This window comes from Equus caballus, chromosome 5 (genome assembly GCF_041296265.1).
Source record: "Equus caballus isolate H_3958 breed thoroughbred chromosome 5, TB-T2T, whole genome shotgun sequence".
Classification (NCBI taxonomy): domain Eukaryota; kingdom Metazoa; phylum Chordata; class Mammalia; order Perissodactyla; family Equidae; genus Equus; species Equus caballus.
In genome coordinates, this window is record NC_091688.1 from 36,300,459 (window position 1) to 36,321,037 (window position 20,579).

General features: G+C 44.4%; 1 protein-coding gene and 1 non-coding gene across 8 annotated transcripts in view; one reads left to right on the plus strand and one right to left on the minus strand.

Moving 5' to 3' along the window:
• Positions 1-917: 917 nt before the first annotated feature.
• DUSP23 (dual specificity phosphatase 23) lies at positions 918-3,004 on the minus strand. Its single transcript, XM_023640917.2, has 3 exons — positions 2,866-3,004; positions 2,494-2,762; positions 918-1,332 (listed from the first exon to the last, which is right to left on the minus strand). The coding sequence occupies exons 2-3, from the start codon at positions 2,758-2,760 to the stop codon at positions 1,147-1,149; spliced, it is 453 nt and encodes a 150-aa protein (XP_023496685.1). The 5' UTR covers positions 2,761-2,762; positions 2,866-3,004; the 3' UTR covers positions 918-1,146.
• The window catches only part of CRP (C-reactive protein), a 35,889-nt gene continuing 17,735 nt past the window's right edge, over positions 2,426-20,579 (plus strand). For 2 of the 7 annotated variants that reach the window (XR_011439132.1, XR_011439133.1), the window contains exons 1-3: positions 2,454-2,590; positions 3,652-3,772; positions 9,132-9,233. This is a non-coding gene — a transcript (C-reactive protein). Of the gene's footprint in view, positions 2,591-3,651; positions 3,773-4,341; positions 4,416-4,925; positions 5,492-9,131; positions 9,234-9,680; positions 11,166-20,243; positions 20,296-20,579 lie in introns of those variants that run through there. The other 5 variants (XR_011439127.1, XR_011439131.1, XR_011439130.1 and 2 more) reach the window with 5 other exon arrangements.

A 20,579-nucleotide genomic window follows, 5' to 3' on the forward strand; every position in this document is an offset into this window, starting at 1 on the left:
ACTCTGTCTGTGCCCATCTCCTCAAGGAGGCTATGAATCATGGCTCATGCGCTGGGTACCCTCCACATTTAACAAAGCCTGGTACATACAGGCACTCAGTACATATTTCAAGATGAATTTCTACCTTATCCAGCCTGGCCTGCCATAACAGAAAACAGGACAGGAATTCAGGTAGAAGTTATAGCAAAAAGAGTCCATTTGGCTGGTCTATCCCATTCATCCTACCTCTAAAAGCTGATAGTGTGGTGGTGGTGCTGGTAGGATGGGATCCCATGGGGTGAAGGTAAAATCTGGGAAACATGGCCAAGATTCGTAGCCCTCAATCTCTTCATTTAATCATCAAATATCCTCTCTGCTTAACCACCCAGAATGGCTCAGTTCCAGCATTCCTTAACCTGAGGTGTGGGGCAGCACACCGAGCTGGAGGTCACAGGTGAGGTGAGCAGCCCGAGGCTGGTGAGAGGCATCCAGCCCTTGGGAGATGGAGATGGTGGTTATTTGTGAGCACAACATCTGGGCCTTCTCTGTCCTGAGAGGGCTAAGGGGATGACGCACGTGGGGCATGTGGGCCTACACTGAGGGGTTGTGTCCACAGGGGCCCTGTGAGTATCAGAGACCCTGGGCTGCTGGGGCTTTGTGTACTTTTTATTGACCAGCTCCCAAGAGGACATCAAATATCATCAGGGAACAGATACATAGAGTTTCAGCACTTTTAAGAGGCTGAAGATGTGTGTTGTAGTCCTGACCCATCTGTCTACTTTCTAGAAGTGTGACCTTGGGCCTCTCTGAGCCCTAGCCACCTCATCCAAATAGGGATGGTCCACCTGCCTTTCCTATATAACAGAGTTATTATCAGGCTCAAATAAGTTGATGTGTGGGGGTGCTTTGTAAAGTGTAAAGTGCATTGCAATGTGATCTGGTTTTTATAAGTTATTTATTCAAGGAAGCAGCAGAGGGACCCCCCACATCAATGGGGCCTCCAGCCATGCCTTCAAACAGGACCCGCCTGCAAGGGAGGGCTACTTCAGTCTCTTGAGCCAGCTGGCAGCTGGAGGGTTCAGCACTTTTAGTCCACTTCTGTGTCTCTGGCCCCATCTAACACACAGCACAGGGCAGTGGGGGCCTGGCAGAGGGTGCTGAGGCCCCTTATTTAGTTCGCTGGTAGAACTGGAAGACGGCTTTCTCCTGCTCATAGGTCTCGATGGAGCCGGGTCGAAGGCGCCGGATTTCAGCGATGGCGTCTCCTGCAGCCAGCCGCCGCTCCTTCACCAGGTAACAGGCCAGCATGGTGCCAGTGCGGCCAAAGCCCAGGGCACAGTGCACTCCCACGGCCTGCGAAGGGGAAGCTTCATGGGGTGGAATCCGATGCCCTCCCAACACTCTGCTGCCCTCACTTGGGCCAGACAGCTGTTTCTTCTGGGTCAGGCCCATGATCTGCACATTTCAGGTCATCAGGGGCAAGAAGTGACACCAAAATAAGGGAGGGCTGTCCCTGTGAGGCTTGGAGGTCACCAATCACCACCGAGGTGGCTGGTTCAATTGCTGGGCTCCTGCTCTGCCTCCCCGCAACCCTTGACCTGCGCTGTCCAGTGCAGAAGCCACTGGCCATGTGCGGCTACCAAGGATCTGAAATGCTGCTAGTCCCAACTGAGATGTGATGTCAAATGCAACTAGGTTTTGAAGATGTAGTACAAAAGAAAGAATAAAAAAATCTCATTAAGAATTTATTTTATATGGTTTATATGTTGAAATGATAATATTTGTGACTTACTGGGTTAAACTATATTATCAAAACTAATTTCTCCTGCTTCTTTTTTTTTTTTTTTTGAGGAAGATTAGCCCTGAGCTAACATCTGCTGCCAATCTTCCTCTTTTTGCTGAGGAAGACCAGCCCTGAGCTAACATCTGTGCCCATCTTCCTCTACTTTATATGTGGGATGCCTACCACAGCATGGCTTGCCAAGCGGTGCCATGTCCACACCCGGGATCTGAACCGGGGAACCCTGGGCCGAAGCAGAAGGTGCTCCCTTAACTGCTGCGCCACTGGGCGGGCCCCCTCCTGCTTCTTTTTCACCTTTTTAAAATGTAGCTGCTAGAAACTTTAAAATGACGTATGTGGCTCGGTTATGTTGTACAGAGCATTACTCTGCAGACTGCTCAACAGCCTCCGTCTGACTTCACCCCCACCTCTCCCAAGTCTGTATAGCCTTTCTCCTTCGCAACTCACAATATTAGCTGGTTCTTCGCAGCATCTCCTCAAGCCCAGTTCACAGTGTTGGGCCCCTTCTTTACTCCACCCACTTACTGGCCCGCCCTCTCCCCTTGGTTTTCTGTGCTGGTGGCACCGGTAGAGTCCTGGCCCTACGGTGTTCCCCCAATCTCTCTCCCAGAGCCCAGATAAATTACTCCCGGCTCTGACTTCCCCAGCTCCGCCCGTGTCTCCGCTGACCCCTTCCAGGTCCCTCCCTTCCTGCGCTGACCCCGCCCGCTGACCTCTCCCCGGGCGTTGGCCTCGTCCACGATTTGCACGAAGCGGTCGATCTGCTCGGGGGCCGGCGGGCAGAAGTCTGGGATGCGCAGCCGGTGCAAGGTGAGGCCGGGGCAGCTGTCGCTGTGCGGGGGCCCGCGCTCCGTCAGGGACACCAGGTGCCGCACGCCCAGGTCCAGCAGGAACTGGTAATGGGCAGGGAGCCGGGGCAGCGCCAGCCCCGCCAGCCGGCCCGGGAGCACCCACGAGAAGTTGGGGGGCTGCACGCCCATGGCTGGGGGAGGGCACAGGACAGCGGGTCACCGGGAGCGAGGCGGGCCGTGCCGCTCCGCCCACTAGTCCCCCCGCCCGCCCCAGGCCTGGTAACCCCCACTTACCTAGGGCGGGCGCTTCCTGGGACCACGTGGTCTCCGGGGCACCGCCCAGGGTGACGTCTGCTCCGCCGCGGGGGATTGGCAGAGCTGCCTGGGGGGCGGGGCTAGAAACCCAACGCGGGCTCTGAGTGACCGAGACTCCGGCCCCAAGGAGGACACTCACTGATTGGTTGGGTAATCAATGATGGGCGGTACTACTGCAGCGGTGCGCACGGCGATTGGTGGAGCGCTCCAAACAGCCAAGAAGGAAAACCTAGGAGGGATTGGGAACTGTTTTCTGTGGCTGAAGCAACCCGGGGTCAGGCTCTGCTGCTCCCTGGCGGCCAGTGGGAGTTATTGTATCACTGGCCAACTGGCCCTGCCGCCCAAGGGGCTGGCCTCCTCTTCCTTTCTTCACACTGGATGCCCAGGGAGTTAAGAGATGCCAAATACACTCCGCCTTGGGGGAGGAATCTCCTCTACAATGACTCTGACTAGTCATTATCAGTGACTTTTTGAACTCGTCCGGTAAGGTGGAATCACTGTTGTAGAAGGGACTATTTTCATTTTTCCATTGCTGGAATTATTAAAAAAATATTGGGCTGCCATGTGGTGCCGTGAAATCCTACCAGGGATAGTAGTTATAGTATAATTATAAGAATAATAACCAACAACATAAGAATTAACATTTGTTGAGAGTTTACTATGTGCTGCACGTGATAGACAACTAGTCTACTTTACATGTATTAAGTCATTTAATTGCCACAATAATCTTATGAGGTAGGTAATCTAATGAACTCTATTTTATAGATAGAAAACTGAAGATCTGGAGAAGTTCAGGAACTTGACCAGGAGATGACTGATGGCCTGGGGATTTGGAACCAAGCAGCCTGGCTCCAGAATCTTGAACAACACAGCATTGTTTCCTAAGGTTAAAAAGAAGTTTACTGACTCTTCACATAACCATCCTCATGTCCCCAAATATCATCTGGGTTAAACAATTGCAGAATTTCTTAATTTCTCTTCATATTTCACGATTTCCAGGCTCTCTGAGTCACCCCCCCCCCCCCCCCGCCCCGCCCAGTGTCATTCCTAGGAGGTGGGGACCTACATCTGTGTGTGAGCTGACCAGTCCATATCCTTATTTGAACAATGTGCTTCTAGTGATACAGGCTAATTGTAATTATGAACATAGTTAACCTCTATTGAATTTGCTATGTACCAGGCCCTGCGCCAAGTGCTTTCTGGAAGAGCCACATGTGGAAGGCATTTTTGTATTCCTTTTGAACATGAGTAATCAGAGGCTTAGAGAAGTCAGTTAACTTGGCCAAGATGCACAACTAGTAAGTAGCTGGGCTGGTTGAGCCAAGGTCTCTCTGATTTCAAGCCCAGGGCACTTAGCCATGAAGATGTACTTCCTTCCCTCTGTCCCCACCTGCCCCTGACACACACATTTAAAACTCTGGTTCCAGCAAAATGAAGGAATTTCTCTTCCCTCAGAGTTCAACGTCTGCTCTGACCCTGTGGAAATGCACTTACCGTTTACCCAGACAACACTGAGGTCTTGCCTCCAGGTACTTTCTCCAGGTCCCAGGAGCTGCCAAATCTACCCTTTCCTCTCCTTCCTGCAGTCAAAGCTCTGATTAAGCCCTTCCTGTTTGCACTCTCATTTCCCACACGACTTCCTAGCAATCTTTCTAGCCCATCCCAATTCATTCCTTTCTCTCCTTCCCTGCTACTCTCTCAGCCACCAGTCACCCCTCACCCCCACCCAATTTCTCTCAATCCCATTGCTCGCCAGGGTTTCTGGCTGCCCTGCCTCTGGAGACCAGACTCCAGCACTTGTTCCTTTCAGGCTGAACTTTTCTTAGTCCCTTTGCCTTGTTCTCCTTTCTTTGCTCCCTCCACTCATTAGGGAAAACTGCCCACATTTCTCCCTACCACCTACGTCCCTTCCCTGCATCCTTGAGATCCAGCCCAGAGCCCCTCTTCTCTAGAGGGAAGACATTTCTGGGGAAGACAGAGATTCTCTTCTCCCCTGAGTCCCCTAATAGGGATTCTCCCCTTTGTGTGGATCTTTGCAGGAGTAGAAGTACATCCATCAACCCAGCAGGGCCTCCTTCTGGAAAGGCCAGTTGGCTCCCTTTGTAGGAATTCCTCTATTTTCTCTACTGCTCTGCCCCTCTCTTCAACAGACCCTGCGTGGAAAGACCCTGCCTTGGACTGTGTCCCATTGTCAAAGGTGCTATTTAATTTTCTGTCTTGGGCCCAGGGAGCCTCCAATGGAAAGGAAAAAACTCTCTCTGATGGTTTCCTGGCTAGAACCCCTACAGTGTCAGCACCCTGCACGTGCCCCTCCACACCCTCCATATGCAATCCTGATCTTGTTTTCCTTTCTCTTCTGTGAAGTGTTGCCTGACCCTCAGGAAGATTTAGGTTCTTTCTGTACTCCTATCTCACCTTATATAAATATGTACTCCTAGTATGGCAGTTATTTCATTGGATTGGGGTTACCTGTTTGTGTAGAAGCCAAGACAACATCATTTTCTCTTTGAATTCCACACATTTAATATGGAGCCTGGCACACGATGCTCAAAAATGTTAAATGAACCAATAAATGAAAAAATAAATTAGTAGAATGCCTAGGCAATAGTGTGAATGTACATTTCTGGGAGTGTATGTGAGTCTACAGGACTAAGTGACAAGGCATGTTTATGTCTTTTTTTAATTGGATGAGTTTGAGGACTGTGTTGGGTATTGTGTAGTGCCTTCTTGAAGTGTACTTTTTACATGTTTGTATTTGTGTTTTTAAGGAAAGAATGACTGTGTCACTATTGTCCTGCCTTTTTGTTTTTTAGATTTTTAAAATTTTTCCTTTTTCTCCCAAAGCCCCCCGGTACATAGTTGTATATTTTTTTAGTTGTGGGTCCTTCTAGTTGTGGCATGTGGGATGCCGCCTCAGCATGGCTCGATGAGTGGTGCCGTGTCCGCGCCCAGGATTCGAACCGGTGAAAACCCGGGCCGCTGAAGCGGAGCGCGTGAACTCAACCACTCGGCCACGGGGCCAGCCCTGTATCCTGGCTAAGTTTAATTACTATTTTTGTATAAAGGGATAAATGCTCTTTATAGAGCTCTGCTCCTGTTGTGTGCATGTCTATGATCACATGTGTATGTGGGTGTGTGTATGTGAGTGTGTATATGTGAGTATGTTGAGGGGGACATATTTCTGGAGAACAATCTGTTGACACTGACAGTGGCTGAGTAGTAAGCTTAATTTCCCTGACTTCAAGGAATTTACAACATACTTGGGGGGATTTAGATTCAGAGGTAATTGTTCTCATAACATATACTGAAGTACTAAATTGCTCGTCAAAGACAACCAGATAATATATATTTAAAAGTTAATTGTGCAGTAAAAATAACAAGCACAAAAGAAGTCAGTAGGGGAAGATAAGCTTGGGTTAGAACCACCAGAAAAGTCTTATGAAGACGGGGATCTTCCTTCCATTTTGTTCTCTGTCCATTGTGAAATACTGGAAGTAACTTTAATTATAAAGCTCAACAGAACAGTTTTAGGGCATCCTAGCTCCCTCTTCTCCAGTTGATAAGAATATTTTGACCTCATTCTCTTTCATATTGGGGCCCCAGTTACTTGACTGGCTTGATGCCAGTGGCAGTTAGAGGCAAAGCCAGAGTCAGAGAATTCCTTCCTCAAGTAGGTCCCTGTGTGCCACCAAGGCAAAAGATTGCTTGGGTTTGGTTCCCGTGGCTCTTGAACTGCAAATCAGAATTCTCAATGTCTTAAATGTTCTCATCTTCCTTTGTCTAAACACATTTCACACCTGGGACTTGATGATCTGGAAATTGTATTTAAGAAGGGATGGTGTGGTAGCCAACCTTCAAGATGGCTCCAATGAGTCATCTCATGCCTTGTGTAGTCCTTCTCCACATTGAGAGGGTCAGTTTTTGTAACCAGTAGGATATTGTGGAAATGATGGTGTGTGACTTCTTAGGTTAAGTCATAAAAGACGTTGTGGTTTTTGCCTTGCTCCTTCTTGAGAGAAGCCAGTTGCCATGTTGTGAGGACAGTCAAGGAGCTTTATGGAGAGATCCATGTGGTGAGGAACTGAGGCTTCATACCAACATCATGTAAGAGAGCTAGCTATTTTGGAAGTGGATCCTCCAGCTCCATCAAGACTTTGGATGACCTGCCCAACATTTTGACAATAACCTCATGGATTCGCTGTGCCACCAAGCTAAGCCTCTCTTGAATTCCTTATCCACAGAAACTATGAGATAATAAACGTTTATTATTTTAAGCCATCAAATTTTGGGTAATTTTTCTATGCAGCAATGGGTAATTAATACAGATGAGAATATTCAGATAGAAGGAAAGAAGAGAAATAATTTCTAATCAACTCAAGAAGTGAAATGAAATCAAGTTTATTTTTAAAATAAAAAGATACCATAAGCAATTGTGGTCTAAGTGTGTGTGTGTTTGTTGGGGATGGCGTGTTGTGATAGGTCAATGAAAATCTTCCACATTTGGAAAATCATGCTGTGTAGAGGAACCAAGCAGAGGAGTTTGGGTGTGGGTTTTGTGTGTGTATGGTGCTGGAGATATGGGGGTTTATGTGGTATTTGTATAGTTAGGGATAATATACAAATTATTTAATAACTGACCATGGCACAGGAAGCAGGCAATCAGAAGGGACCTTCTACCAATCAGCACCATTGGCTATAAACAAAGAGTGAAACTATCCTGCTGTCTATTGGATTCATATCTGTGTGGAGTGTAGAGGCTTAGACCTGATCTGGGGTGTGGCTAGATTACCTTGGACATTTTAGTATAGGTCTTTCCACAAGATGGCACTGATAGCTTTTCCTTGTTTTTCTTTTTTTGTCTTCTTGAAAAATTTATGATTTGTATACTGTTACAGAACGTACCATGACTGAAATCTCACAATTTACTGGTTGATTTCTTGTACTTCTGACATTCTATCACCTTCGTAGCACTTAAAATTATATATTTCCTTTAGACTTTTCCAGCACATCAAGACTTCATCTTGGGATGTTGTGGGGTGGTGCCTTATACCAGAAGCTACGATTAGGGGAACTGGAGATGGGGAGGGAATCGTGGGCCAGGCTTTGGTTTTGCAAAGCTATTCAACAAAGGCAAGTGAGGGCACGATCAGAGAAGAGGGGGCACTCAGTTAGGTAAGAACCACCTTTGTGATGAAAACCGTCCTGGTTGAACTTGCTCACGTCTACTGTTCAGGCTGCTACAACCTTTGCTTTCCTTGGATCTGAAAGAAAGAAATTACTGAAAATCTTTGCATTGAACTTTTCACAACGTAAATGTCAAAATTGAAGGAACCTCAGAGATCTTCTTATTTTACCTCTCCATTTCTAGGTGAGGAAATTAATGGTCACTCAGTCAGTCCAGGCTAGGACTCAATCCATTCTATCAAATGTCATTGGGTCACTAAACAGTGTGACGTAGACCAAGTTACTTAAAATTTCTAAGTCTCAGTTTCCTCATCTACAAAATATAGAAGTCTATAATGATAAAGATTATTAAGGATTATTGATGGGGTTAAACGAGCTAGGAGTATTCAAGTACCTAGCAAAGTGCTGGCACATAATTGGTGCTCAAAAGATGGAAGCTACTGCTATTACCACCATCATCACAGGAGGATTTAGAGCCCTATGCATAAATGAAGAAATTACTCTAATGAGAAGCGTGTAGTCATATGATGCTATGGTTGGGAGAATTCTAAGATGGCCCCAAATGACCTACACCCTTCGACCAAAGGGTATCACTCCTATGATTATGTTAGGTTACACGGCAAAAGGGGGCCACATGGCAAGATGGCCTGTAGGAGCTGAGAGTCCTCCCCAACTGATAGCTACTAAGAAATTGGGGACTTCAGTCCTACAACTGCAAGGAAGTGAATCCTGCCATTCTGAATGAGCTAGGAAGAGGGCCCCGAGCCTCAGATGAGAGTCGCAGCCTGGTTGGCATCTTAATTTCAGCCTGATAAGACCCTGAGTAGAGGATCCAGCTAACTCGTAATTGGACTTCTGACCTACAGAACTGTGAGATAATAAATGGGTATTGCTTTAGCCACTAAGTTCGTAGCAATATGTTACACAGCAATAGAAAACTAATACAGATGCCCTGTTTGCTTACTTTATTTTCTTATCTTCAATATGCTGCTTGCAATACTATACCTTTGAGGGTTCTAAACTGTCTTATTTCTTGTCTCTTTCTCCTTTATGTCTTCCAGTCTCCAAAACTATAGCGCACACAGGTCCATTTTCCAGTGCAGATGCAACAAATGCAATGAATCAATGGAGCTCAGGAATTGTCAATATCAGATTCCCTCCAGGTACTTTCCCAACCTCCGACCGCTAGACCAGTGCTTCTCAAAATGTGATCCACAGTTGAGCAGCATTGGCATCACCTGGGAGCTTGTGAGAAATGCAGAATCTGAGGCCCTGCCCCAGGCCTGTGGGATCCCCAGGGGTTCCTTTGCACACCTAAGCCTGAGAAGCCCTGTTGTAAGACCAGTTTGTCCTGCAGCTCTGTTTTCCCTTCTGCTTTACGGTCAGCAGTAGCACCTGAAATATGGCCTGATCGCCTTTGGTGCCTTGGACATCCCCAAGTGTCTCCTCTTGGGAGCTAAGACGCTTTGGCTAAGCGGGGCTGTGGGCAGAGGAGCCAATCAGCACAGGGAGAGGTCTCAAAGAGCCTTAACTGGCCTGAGTAAAAGCATGAGGTCAATTAGAAACACCCAGCAATCCCTGATTGGAATAATCTATTGCTTTATCTACAGGCTAGGAAGATGTCCAAGAAAAATACACCTAGGTATACACTGTCACTTTCCTGTTTTTGTTGCAAGGAAGGGCTTGGTTCCCAGATTTCCTTTCTGGAGGAATTCTTGAAATATCACTTTCCCCTCTCCCCACCTTTGAAGTGCATTCCAGGCCCGGCAGAAAGTACCTGATTTATCATCCTCCAATTTAAGTGCCTCCAGCTTCCCTGCAGTTCGAGGGAAAGAGGAAGGAGCCGTTGACCACCCCCTGTCACATCCCCCCACCCTCCAGCAGACGTTCTTCCGGCCCAGATACTGTCTTCAGGAATCTCCCTAGGACCCATCACCTCCATGGCTCTCTGGACTGGCTTCCACTATTCCAGCCTCTACACATATCCCCTCTGTGCAACTGCAGTGACTTTCATAGAACACAGATATTACTTTTCCAGCTCTTCAGTTGCTCCTTATTGCCTTCAGGAAAATAATCCCCAACATTTAATACACTGACACAGGAAGCCCTCCTGGATGAGGCCTCTTGCTTCTCTCTTTAGCCTCATCTTACCTTATTCCTGTGCAACAATGTATGTCCCCGTCACACCAAACAATGTGTGGGTGGGTCGTCAAGGAAGCAGAGCTCTCTCACGTGGCTTTGCACATGCTCTTCCCTTTACCTTTCCCGTTCTTACCTTTAGCCTGCAGCAACGCCTCACCTCCCGCAAGATGCAGTTTGGAACACGCCCCTCTCTCCAGGAAGCCTTCCCTACGCCCTTACAATTCATATTTTGTATCTCTTTTCAGAGCTTCTGTAGCATCTCTATCAAAACCTTTAATGCTTTATATATTTAAAGCATTTTAAAGTATTTATTGCTTTATTATACAAATAATATGTCTAGTGTAAAAACACTAAAATATATATACACAAAACAAATATATATAAAAAATATATACACAAAAAAGAAAAAAATGATTACCTGTTACTTATTTATAGTAGTTGGTATCCAAAGAGAAGCCATTCTGTGTTTTCCAAGTCTGAAGGGAAGCAATGCAAGGAATTAGAGGTTTACATACCTGTTGGATAGGCTGGGTTAGCAAAGGTCCCAGCAGATCTTAGCCTGTGACGTCGAAGTGAGAGGCTTTCAAAGACCCTGCCTGAAAACCACTCCACTAGAAAGCTCAAGAACTTCTGGGAAAATTCCCATCAGTGATCTCAGTCTGCAGCAGTAATGTGGGGAGTCTCAAGAGATTCGCCTGGATGCTGTTTTGAACCTCTCATCTGTCTAGGCACTTGAACACCTCTGAAAAATAATGGCCTCTTCTTTCTTCTGGAGATGTTGTTTCCAGCATCTCCTCTGTGGTGCAGAGGTCTTAATAATGAGCAGCATTGGTGTGAAGTTGATAACAGACAGTTCACCTAAAGATAACCACATTTTGGTGCACCGCCTGTCATATGTATTTGTGTGTATGTGCATATAGGTGAATAATATACATGTCAAAGTCTCTCTTTAATGTGCTGTGTCTATCTGTCTATCTATATACATTTCTCCTCTCTGGCTCCTTGAAGGTTTAATGAGCTTGCGTCTCTACTTTTTAAAGCAAGGATTCCCAGCACTGGTTTGATGACACCCTGGAGTGTCTTCATTTATCTCAGGGGGTGCCTTGAAATTCACAAAACAAGGTTAATTTAAATTCATTTTCATTTAAAAAGGTAAACAGACATTATATAGTAATTACAGGTACAAGTGTGTGTGTTGAAATCAAACTAATAAACGGTTGCCTTAGAGAGGAATCAAGAGGATGGGGGTGAGGTCGGAAGGAACCATAAAGGTAGTTTAGCTTGAATCTTTCTAAAACATCCCCCCTAATTACTTCCAAGTTGGTATTTCCCCAAATTAATCATGTTTCTCAAATTGGGAGTCAGGGTTGTGGGGGCTGAAAGCTCCCAGTAGGCGGGTCTATCATCTGTGCCTACCATGGGGCCCGGCACGTAGTAGGTCCTCAGGAAGCACGTTTTGATTGACTGTGGTTGGTGGGGGACATAGTGGTGGTGGCTGAGGAGAGTGCACATCACACGAGAGTTCCAGTTCTGCGGGATTGGAGGCCATGAGCTATCTGCAGAGATTGTGGTCTGGGTAGCAAGCCCATTCAATTTCCAGGAGAGTGTAGATGCCCAGACAGTCCAGGAGAAGCGGACCTAGGCTGAGGTTCACTGGCCTTATGTGACTGGCCAGAGTCTTCTGTAGTTGCCCTTCTGCTAACAATTTGTGCAAATCATCAGAAAGTTAGATGGGTCAGCTTGCATCATAAGTAGATAAACATCAAAGACTTGCTGTTAAAGGTACAGTCCCAAGGTCATGGATGCAGGAAAGAATTTTGAATTTTGCATGACATCACTATCTTTGAAGCAATGGAGCTGATGGCGGGTTCAAATCCTGTCTCTGCTATTTAAAGCTATATAACCCTGAATAGATTGCTTTACAACCCAGTGCCCTCCTCTATAAAGTGGAGATAATCAAAGCACCTACCTCATAGGGGGGCTGTGAGGATTAAGTGAGTTAATCCATGTAAAGTGCTTTGAACAATGCTTGGCACAGTGAGAGATCAATAAACACTGGCTCCTGTTATCATCATCCTCACAGTAGGCTCTACATGCTTATCAGGGCTAATTGGTGGTAGGTGTTTCAATTAGAGAGTAATAGGGATACCCATTCCCCTCTGCCCTTAGCTTGGAGAGCTTTAGTGATCCCGTCTGGTCCCAGGAACTCTTCCTCTTGTCCCCTAGACTTGGGGTAGAAATATCGTTTGCAGTGCTGGGACTGGAAACTTAGGCAGAGGGTTAATTTTATAACAAACAGAACAATGGAAAACTGCCACATGCACATTGACTACTCAGTGAATCCCCTTGTCACACTTTGAAGAGATATTCTGCTTCATGGGGAAAAATTGTACAAAATACCTGGTTTTGTAGAATCACAATTGGTAGAAAGGGATGCATGCATCTTTTAGCAGTTTTATGGCCTATCAATCCTTGAAGGCAAGACGTCATTAATCAAGAGACAGATTCAAAATGTGTTCATCATTACCCACTACTATCGATGAAAAACCCCAACCTCTTCTGGAGAAAATGGTTGATGGGAGGAGAACCTTTGAGGCCATTAAGACACATTCATGATTCTCTTTATTTTAGTGAAAAACTAAACATGCCTATATCCTCAGACGAGGAAGATGAATCAGCTCTCATGTCTGATTTTAGCAAAATTCAAATAATAGGTTTGAAATGCCAGTAACTCTATTTAATCCTTTTTCTCTTGTGCAAATACTGAGGAGTATACATTGTATGATTATTCAGGTATTCAAACAGTTAGGATCAGAAAATTTCTCAAATTCATATACCGTTTATTTCTAGGGTTGCTTATGACTATAACAGAAACAAGGCTGATGAGTTACAGTGATTTATTTGAACTTCATGATACCCTAGAGACCACCTTCGGCCAGAAAAGATATTTGATTTACAAGAATGTGGAAAGATAGTGGGAAAGAAGTGTTTTTAATGGTTCGCTTTGTTTTATAGTATTTTGGAGTTCCAGGGTTATAGTAGTCTGAGACTTTCTGGTTCCTGCATTTCCAAAACTCTGTGCCTCTTCAATTCAATTAAACAAATATATACCAAATATACCTATGTGAACAAGATTTTGAGGTATACTTGAATGAAGATACAGAGAAAAGTACAAAACTTACATTTCACTTCTGTAGTAGATGGCTATAGTCACAACCCCAGTGAATGACACCTGCCAACATCCACATCCTTATATATTCCTCTGCCACCTTGACACTGGGTTCAGCCATGTGACTTGTTTTGGCAACAGGACATAAACAAATGTGATGGAAGCAGAGGTTTGATAAGCACTTGTCCATTGAGGCTTGTGCTCCTGGAACCCTGAGACCATTATGCTGTGAGGAAGCCCAGAATTAAATACCATGTGGTTGCAGAGGCCAGTTGGGTCCAGACCCCAAAGGCCCCCTGGCTGAATGCAGCTGCATCGGTGATCCAAGACATAACCCGCTGAAGAATGACCCAGCTGAGTTACAGAATCATGACAAGTAATAAATCATTAGGTCACTAAGTTTTGTGGTGGTTTGCCACGCAGAAATGGAAAAATGATAGAAAAATTGACACCTGGAAGTGGCATGTTGCTGTAACAAAACCCTAAGTTCTGTCGCATTGACTTTGAGACTGGGTGGCTGGCAGAGGCCATAGGGGCAGCAAGTAGAGTGCTAGTGGAGCCTGAAGACCTGAGAGGAAACCGCTACTGGAGGCTGATAAAGGGCAACCATATTATGTAGTAGTGGGACAAGTGGCAATACTGTCACTTCCAGGAACTTGGAAGATAGAAAATGTACTTAGTGAAGTCTTGGATTTGGAGTAAGATTTCCATTTAGAGTGCTGAAGGTGTCAATTGACTTTTAAATAAAAAGTTATATGTAGTAGGGTATGAGAAGAGAGAGAGAAACTAAGGAAAGAACTGGTCTGTGTGCAAGCAGAATTTAAAGTAAATATGCATAGCCCAGGATATGCTGGGCTAGGAAATAAAACCACTTCACATTTCTAGTGTCTCCAACTGGCAAAAGTTTCTCAAAGTAAGATATGGTCTCAAGACACAGATCAAATCAAGAGTGTGGATTTAAGACTTTGTTAAGACCACAGTAAGATTTGAAATGGTGGCTACTGGACTCTCTCAGCTAGACAAAAGCCTTCTAAGAATTTTAAGGGCATTTTTCCAGAGCATCTTGACATGCTGACAAAAGTGGAGGTCTGTCTCAAAATAACTGGTGGTATAGCTTTTGTCTAATGAAATGGACATAACCTGGTAAATAGAAAACTCACAGAGTTTATAAGGGAATTGGACTAGTCTAGATTAAATGGTGCATGGCAGTTCAAAATAAGAAAGAGTCAGGAGGCAAGCTGAGAAAACTACTCAGCTGCAAATAAAGGCTATTTCTTATTGAAAAGGAGGAACATTCCAGAGGGCAGAGCCACCCAGTTCCAGGGAGTAGAAGCAGGCTCTATTCAAGAACCATTTCCTGTACCCAGAATAGGAGGTCCTGCAACATTTGCTTGGCTGGATTTTAGAATTCCATACCGGTAACTGCTATGTGGCTCCCTGTTCCTCCACCTTTTAAATAGAACTGCCTATTGGGCATTCCATCTCTCTTGCCAGCTTTGTGTACACGACGAGGTACTGATGAAGTGAAGATAATGTGTTATAGGGTCTCGTAGCTGTATGTAACAATGCTGAATAATGGATGAAATTCTTGATGAGCATGGGGCAGAATAGAATGAGAACGGGCTATGAAACATTGTTAATTGTTGATGCAATTGTAGTTCTGCAACTTAACTTTGGGCAAATTACTTAACTTCTCAGAGTCTTTGTTTCTGTACCTGTGAAACAGGGATTACTACTTCATGTAAAATAGGATTTTATGAGATTACTATCAGGATTAACGGAGATAACATCTGTAAAAACATGTTGTGCAATGCTTGGCACGTGGTGGGTGTTTACCACATGTTGATCTCTTTCTACTGGAATTTGCTTTGCTCACCAGGGAACATTTCATTGAGTTCACTGGGATCTTGGTCTTGAGGGTCATGGAACAGCAATGCCAGGGATCAGGAAGACTGGGGAAACTGGGTCCATGATTTCAAGGTTAGGAATCTGTAACCAATTCCAGGGATAAAGCAGAATTTCGGAATTGATTTTTCTTTAGGGTTCTCTCATATGTGCTTTCATTGGTCTTCTAAGCACATTGTGCAGTGGCTCAGTCTTTGGCATTCTCTTCCTCTTTCGCTTGTCAAAAGACCCTGTCCTCAGTCCCACTTCCTTAGGGTCCTGCTGAAGTACCCCCTTGTCTTATAAATTGCTGTTAATATATGAATTCCATCCACAAGTAGAGTCAGTACCATGTCTCTGACATAATCTAAGACATATAAAAGAAGATATTCCTTTTGTGAGAAAATGATCTTGCTTCTGAGCTCTGGATCTGGCCAACCCAGGCAAAGATAATGTTTCATCACTCAGGTGGGATGGCCTCAAAAACCCAAGCAGAGGACCCAGTTGGTCACAGCATTCTGGACACTTGGAACAAGGTGCTAGTGGAACTTCTGGCCAACTGAAAGGGCACCATGGTTACTGATGAGTTGCCTGCTTCAGTCTAGTATCAATTTGACTCTGCTGGCCTCTGGGGTAGTTTGTAATAGCAAGAAATGATCACTATGGTGCATTGGGAAAAGTGTTAATTACCTTCAAAAAATAAAATGGTAGAAGGAGAAGAAAAGTTGAAGCTAATCCAGGAAAAGGAATGGGAAAATTCCCTTAGGGTGACTATTCCTTGCCGTCCCTTTGAGAATTCATCCATGACGAAGGTCCTCAAACTGCACACGATGCCTGAGAGACTGGGTGGCGGGGGAAGGCACTTTGTCAACCTATGCCTTCCCACCTTTTTTTCCTGATCATCTTGCTGATTTTCAGGGTGGTCTTGTGGTATATCTTTGGTTCCCTTTTGTTGGTTTTCTATTTTTGAATTTCCATTTGTTGAACAGCTTTAATGCATCAGATGCTGTGCTAGGTATTTTATATGTATTTTTACGCTTAATCCTCACAACTGCCCTACACTGGAAACACTATTTTCTCCACTTTATAAATGATTTTGACTTGGAGAGATTTGAAAGCCAGGCTGCCTGACTTTGATGATTTTGTTCATTCACTGCACCAGGCAGTGGTGGGTAGGGTAGCTGCAGGGCTTCTGAATCAAGAAGAGTTGCACCAGTCTTTGCGGGAACCATTCTCTTTACTGACTGGATTCTGGTTTTGCTTCCTCATGCACTACTGTTGGTTACAAAGAGTCTTCTGAATACTTCTCACCACCAGAACTGCTCGAGTTCTGCTCTAACGGGGAGCTAATTGATTTCCTTTTACAAATTTTATCCAGTTGAAGGCCTCCTTCTCCTGCCTTTTTTAAAGGACAGTATTGCTCTATTAAATCATAGAGCCATTATTTTGGTGGACTTTTGATTTAAACCTTGTGCTGGTGTTGTCTTCCATAAATTATAGTTCCGAATTTTTTCTAACATTTTCTATGATGAACAGGTGGGATTTAGGTGTAATATTCCATCATTAATAATGTCACTTCATTATGTGTTGGAAAAATCTGTCGGGAATACCTTTAAGATTGCTTGTAAATGTAATTGATCTTGCTTTGGTCTTTGTGCATAAAAACTAGTAATGGTCTAGTGTATCAGTCACGGCTTGTCAGGAAACAGATAGCTCTCATAAAACTAAGTAACTGAAGAGAGGTTAAGAAAAGGAACTATTACAAAGGTATAGGCAAGGTTGGGGAAAACCTACAGAGGTTGGTGTGGCATCCTGGGAGCCATTGCCACTCACAGGCCTGAACAATCAAAGTAAGTGAGAGGTTACTGGAATTGGAAAAGTGTGGCTATGTGAAGACGGCTGCCTGAAAAGTGTTGTATACTCTTTCTTAGAGAATGCAGATGGCCCATGGTGGCCTGGCAGGGAGGGAGCTGGGGGAACAGATAGTCTAACTTTCCATCTTCCCACCTCTAATCTCCTGCTAGTGCCTCCCATTGGCTGAACTCCTCCAGAAGGGAGAGGTCAAGAGAGCTTGTTGATGCAGCCTGCACAGGTTAGCCTTCTGGGGCACGGAGCAGTGGGGAGAAGGGTGGAGAAGGGATGGGGGGAGGTGAAACAGAAGACAGTCAGCAGAGCTAGGATGCAAGATCTGATGCCTAATGCTTATGTTCAACTTGAGCTTTAGACCATGGCAAGTGTTCACAGGGGTGGTCTCCTGATGAGTCAGATAATAATTTCAGTCTTTAAAAATGGGCCTGTGTTCTGCCTCTGCTTCCTTCAACCCTTCTTTTTTATTTGTTTCTTAATGATTTGAAACAATTTGTGCATGATCTAACTGCATGTACTCCTATTATGAAAAGTATAAAAATAACTATTCTCTATGCTGGTAATATAATTTTGTTGTTGCTAACCAGAAAAGGCCTCTTGATCTACTGGAAAACAGAGTGGCTTGAATTCAACTTTTCTAAATCCCAAATCATCATTTTTGGCAGACAGTGTTTTCAATTTAATTGGCTTATATCTAATGACTATATATAGCCGGCCAGCTCTTTCAGCTACTTAGGGGTACATTTTGCAACCATTTTTCTCTGGTGGTTTTGCTAGAAAATTATGCTACTTAAAAGTAGATTTTTCTTGGGTGCATTATTGACTTTTGTTTGCTTCTGGGTCCTGGGAGGTTGGTAAAATCTATTTTGAAAATGTTTCAGGGACAAAGCATAGTATCCATGCCTGCTCAGTAAATGCTGGTTGAATGAAAGAGTGAGGGAATTAACTCTGTAGCTTTCATTTTATCTTTCTTTCCCCTAATTTTTTTTTTTAGGGAGATTAGCCCTGAGCTAACATCTGCCGCCAATCCTTCTCTTTTTGCTGAGGAAGACTGGCCTTGAGCTAACATCCATGCCCATCTTCCTCTACTTTGTATGTGGGATGCCTACCACAGCATGGCTTGCCAAGTGGTGCCATGTCCTTACCCGGGATCTGAACTGGTGAACCCCGGGCCGCCAAAGTGGAACGTGCGCACCTAACTGCTGCACCACCGGCCTGGCATCCACCAATTGTTTTTAAGAGAGAGTTTCTGGAAATCATCTTGAGGAAAACTTTGGTCTTGCTGGGAGGTCCTCCACTGAAAACCCCCATGTGGAGGCGGGGTGGCACCTATTTGGGTTTTGGTTAGGAGCTGCCATTTTCCTTAAAGGAAGTAAGACTGTCTCCTGCCCTATAGATTTTTAAGGTGTATGGGGCTCTCCTTCATTAGCAATAAAAATTTCATGTAGTTCACACTCTTGTCAAATGTTAAAATTTGGACATTTCTGCTGCCCAATGCCTACCAAGAGCTTAATTAGAAGGCGAGCAATTCTCTGATCAACAGCCAAAGGATAAACAGTTTTTTCATTATTCTAGATCAACACTGTCCAATAGAACTTTCTGCAATGATGGAAATATTCTATAATTGTGCTGCATGATATGATAGCGATTAGCTAGGTGTGGCTATTGACCATTTGAAATGTGGCTATTAAGACTGAAAATGGCATTAAAAAGTTTTAATTTAATTTTAATTAATTTTTTTTTTTTTAAGCGATTGGCACCTGAGCTAACAACTGTTGCCAATCTTCTTTTTTTCTTTTCTTCCCAAAGCCCCCCAGGACACAGTTGTATATTCTAGTTGTGAGTGCGTCTGGTTGTGCTATGTGGGACGCCGCCTCAGCATGACCTGATGAGTGGTGCCATACCTGCACCCAGGATCCAAACCGGCGAAACCCTGGGCCACCAAAGTGGAGTGCGCGAACTTAACCACTCGGCCACGCGGTTGGCCCCATAATTAATTTGAATTTAAATAGCCACTTATGCCAGTGGCTACCATATAGGGCAACACAACTCTAGACATCCTGGATTTTATCCCTGGATCAAGTCAGACTATCCCTTCTTTGGCTTCAAAAGAATAGCATTTATTGAATTGCAAATTTCTATCTTGAAATTCATGGTGGTTTTAAAACATGTTCTCATATGCTTGGACACTCCTCCATCAAAATATGGAGACTAATTACCCTTCCCTTGAATGTGAGCTGGCCTTAGTGACTTGCTTCTGGCAAATAGAATGTGGAAGAAGTGATGCTGTGTGACTTTCGAGGCTAGCTCATGAAAGGTGATACAGCCTGCCTGGCTCTCTTCTTCTCAGCCTGAGCTTCCATGTAAGGATTCTGGCTGCTCTAGGGCTACCATGCTGAAAAGTCACGTGGAGAGACCACCTACAGACATCTGAAGAGAACCAGCTGTTCTAGCCCCCAGCTTAGGTTCCAGATGATTCCAGACCCAGCCACAGTCTGACTGCAGCTTTGTAAGGAACCCTGAGTGAGAACTGCTTAGCTGAGCCCAGTGAATCCCCAGTGAGATAATAATAAATGATTGCTATTGTTTTAAGCCACTATTTAGGGGTTGTTTCACAGCAATAGATATCTGGAACACTCTTGTATGAAAGGATGCAGCAGAAAACATTTCTATTAAGCTCCCTGGTGTAGTCATTATTTGGTTGTTTTAAGGACAAAGTCTACTTCATCAATTACTCTTGGATCTTAATATCAGGAAGAGCTTCACTTTCTTGAGCAACCAATATACTTTTATTTTAATACCTTTTTGCTTTGGTTGCTGGGAAGCTCAAAGCTGAATTCATGCTCCACCTTTGTAACTAAATAGGACTGCAGAGAATTTATTTCTGTGAGTTTATTTTTCATTTGGTCTTATCTTACTATACCCTTTATAATTTTTTCTTTTTAAAAATCTCATTGCAGTACATACATTGTCAAACCACTTCAAAAAATGAATGCGAGTAATGTTGGGCCTTTGCTGAACCATTGTGAGCTATAAGATCATCCAGTGAATTAGTAATGATGGTTGGGAAAGCTCTGGCATTTTATAACTCTCAAATGGCCTTATTTTATAGGAAGAAAATAAAGCCTTGAAAAGTGAAGCAACTGCTGAGGGATACAGAGCTAGTGAGTAGCAAAATCTCAGCCCAGGGGAGGCTGTCTCTTACCATCCATTCACGCATATGGCACCCATTGGTCAGATATTGGTTCTTTACTAAGGACCAGCTCTGGGGATGGGATGATGATACAAAGATAAATAAAACCTCACTGAGGGATTGACTCTCAAGATTATGCCTGATGGGGGATTGTACACGTGTTTAAACATAAAATAATATATATTATAAAAGAGATACAAATTAAACATTGTAAATGTTCAGAGGAATGAGAGATCACTTCCAAGTGGAGGATCA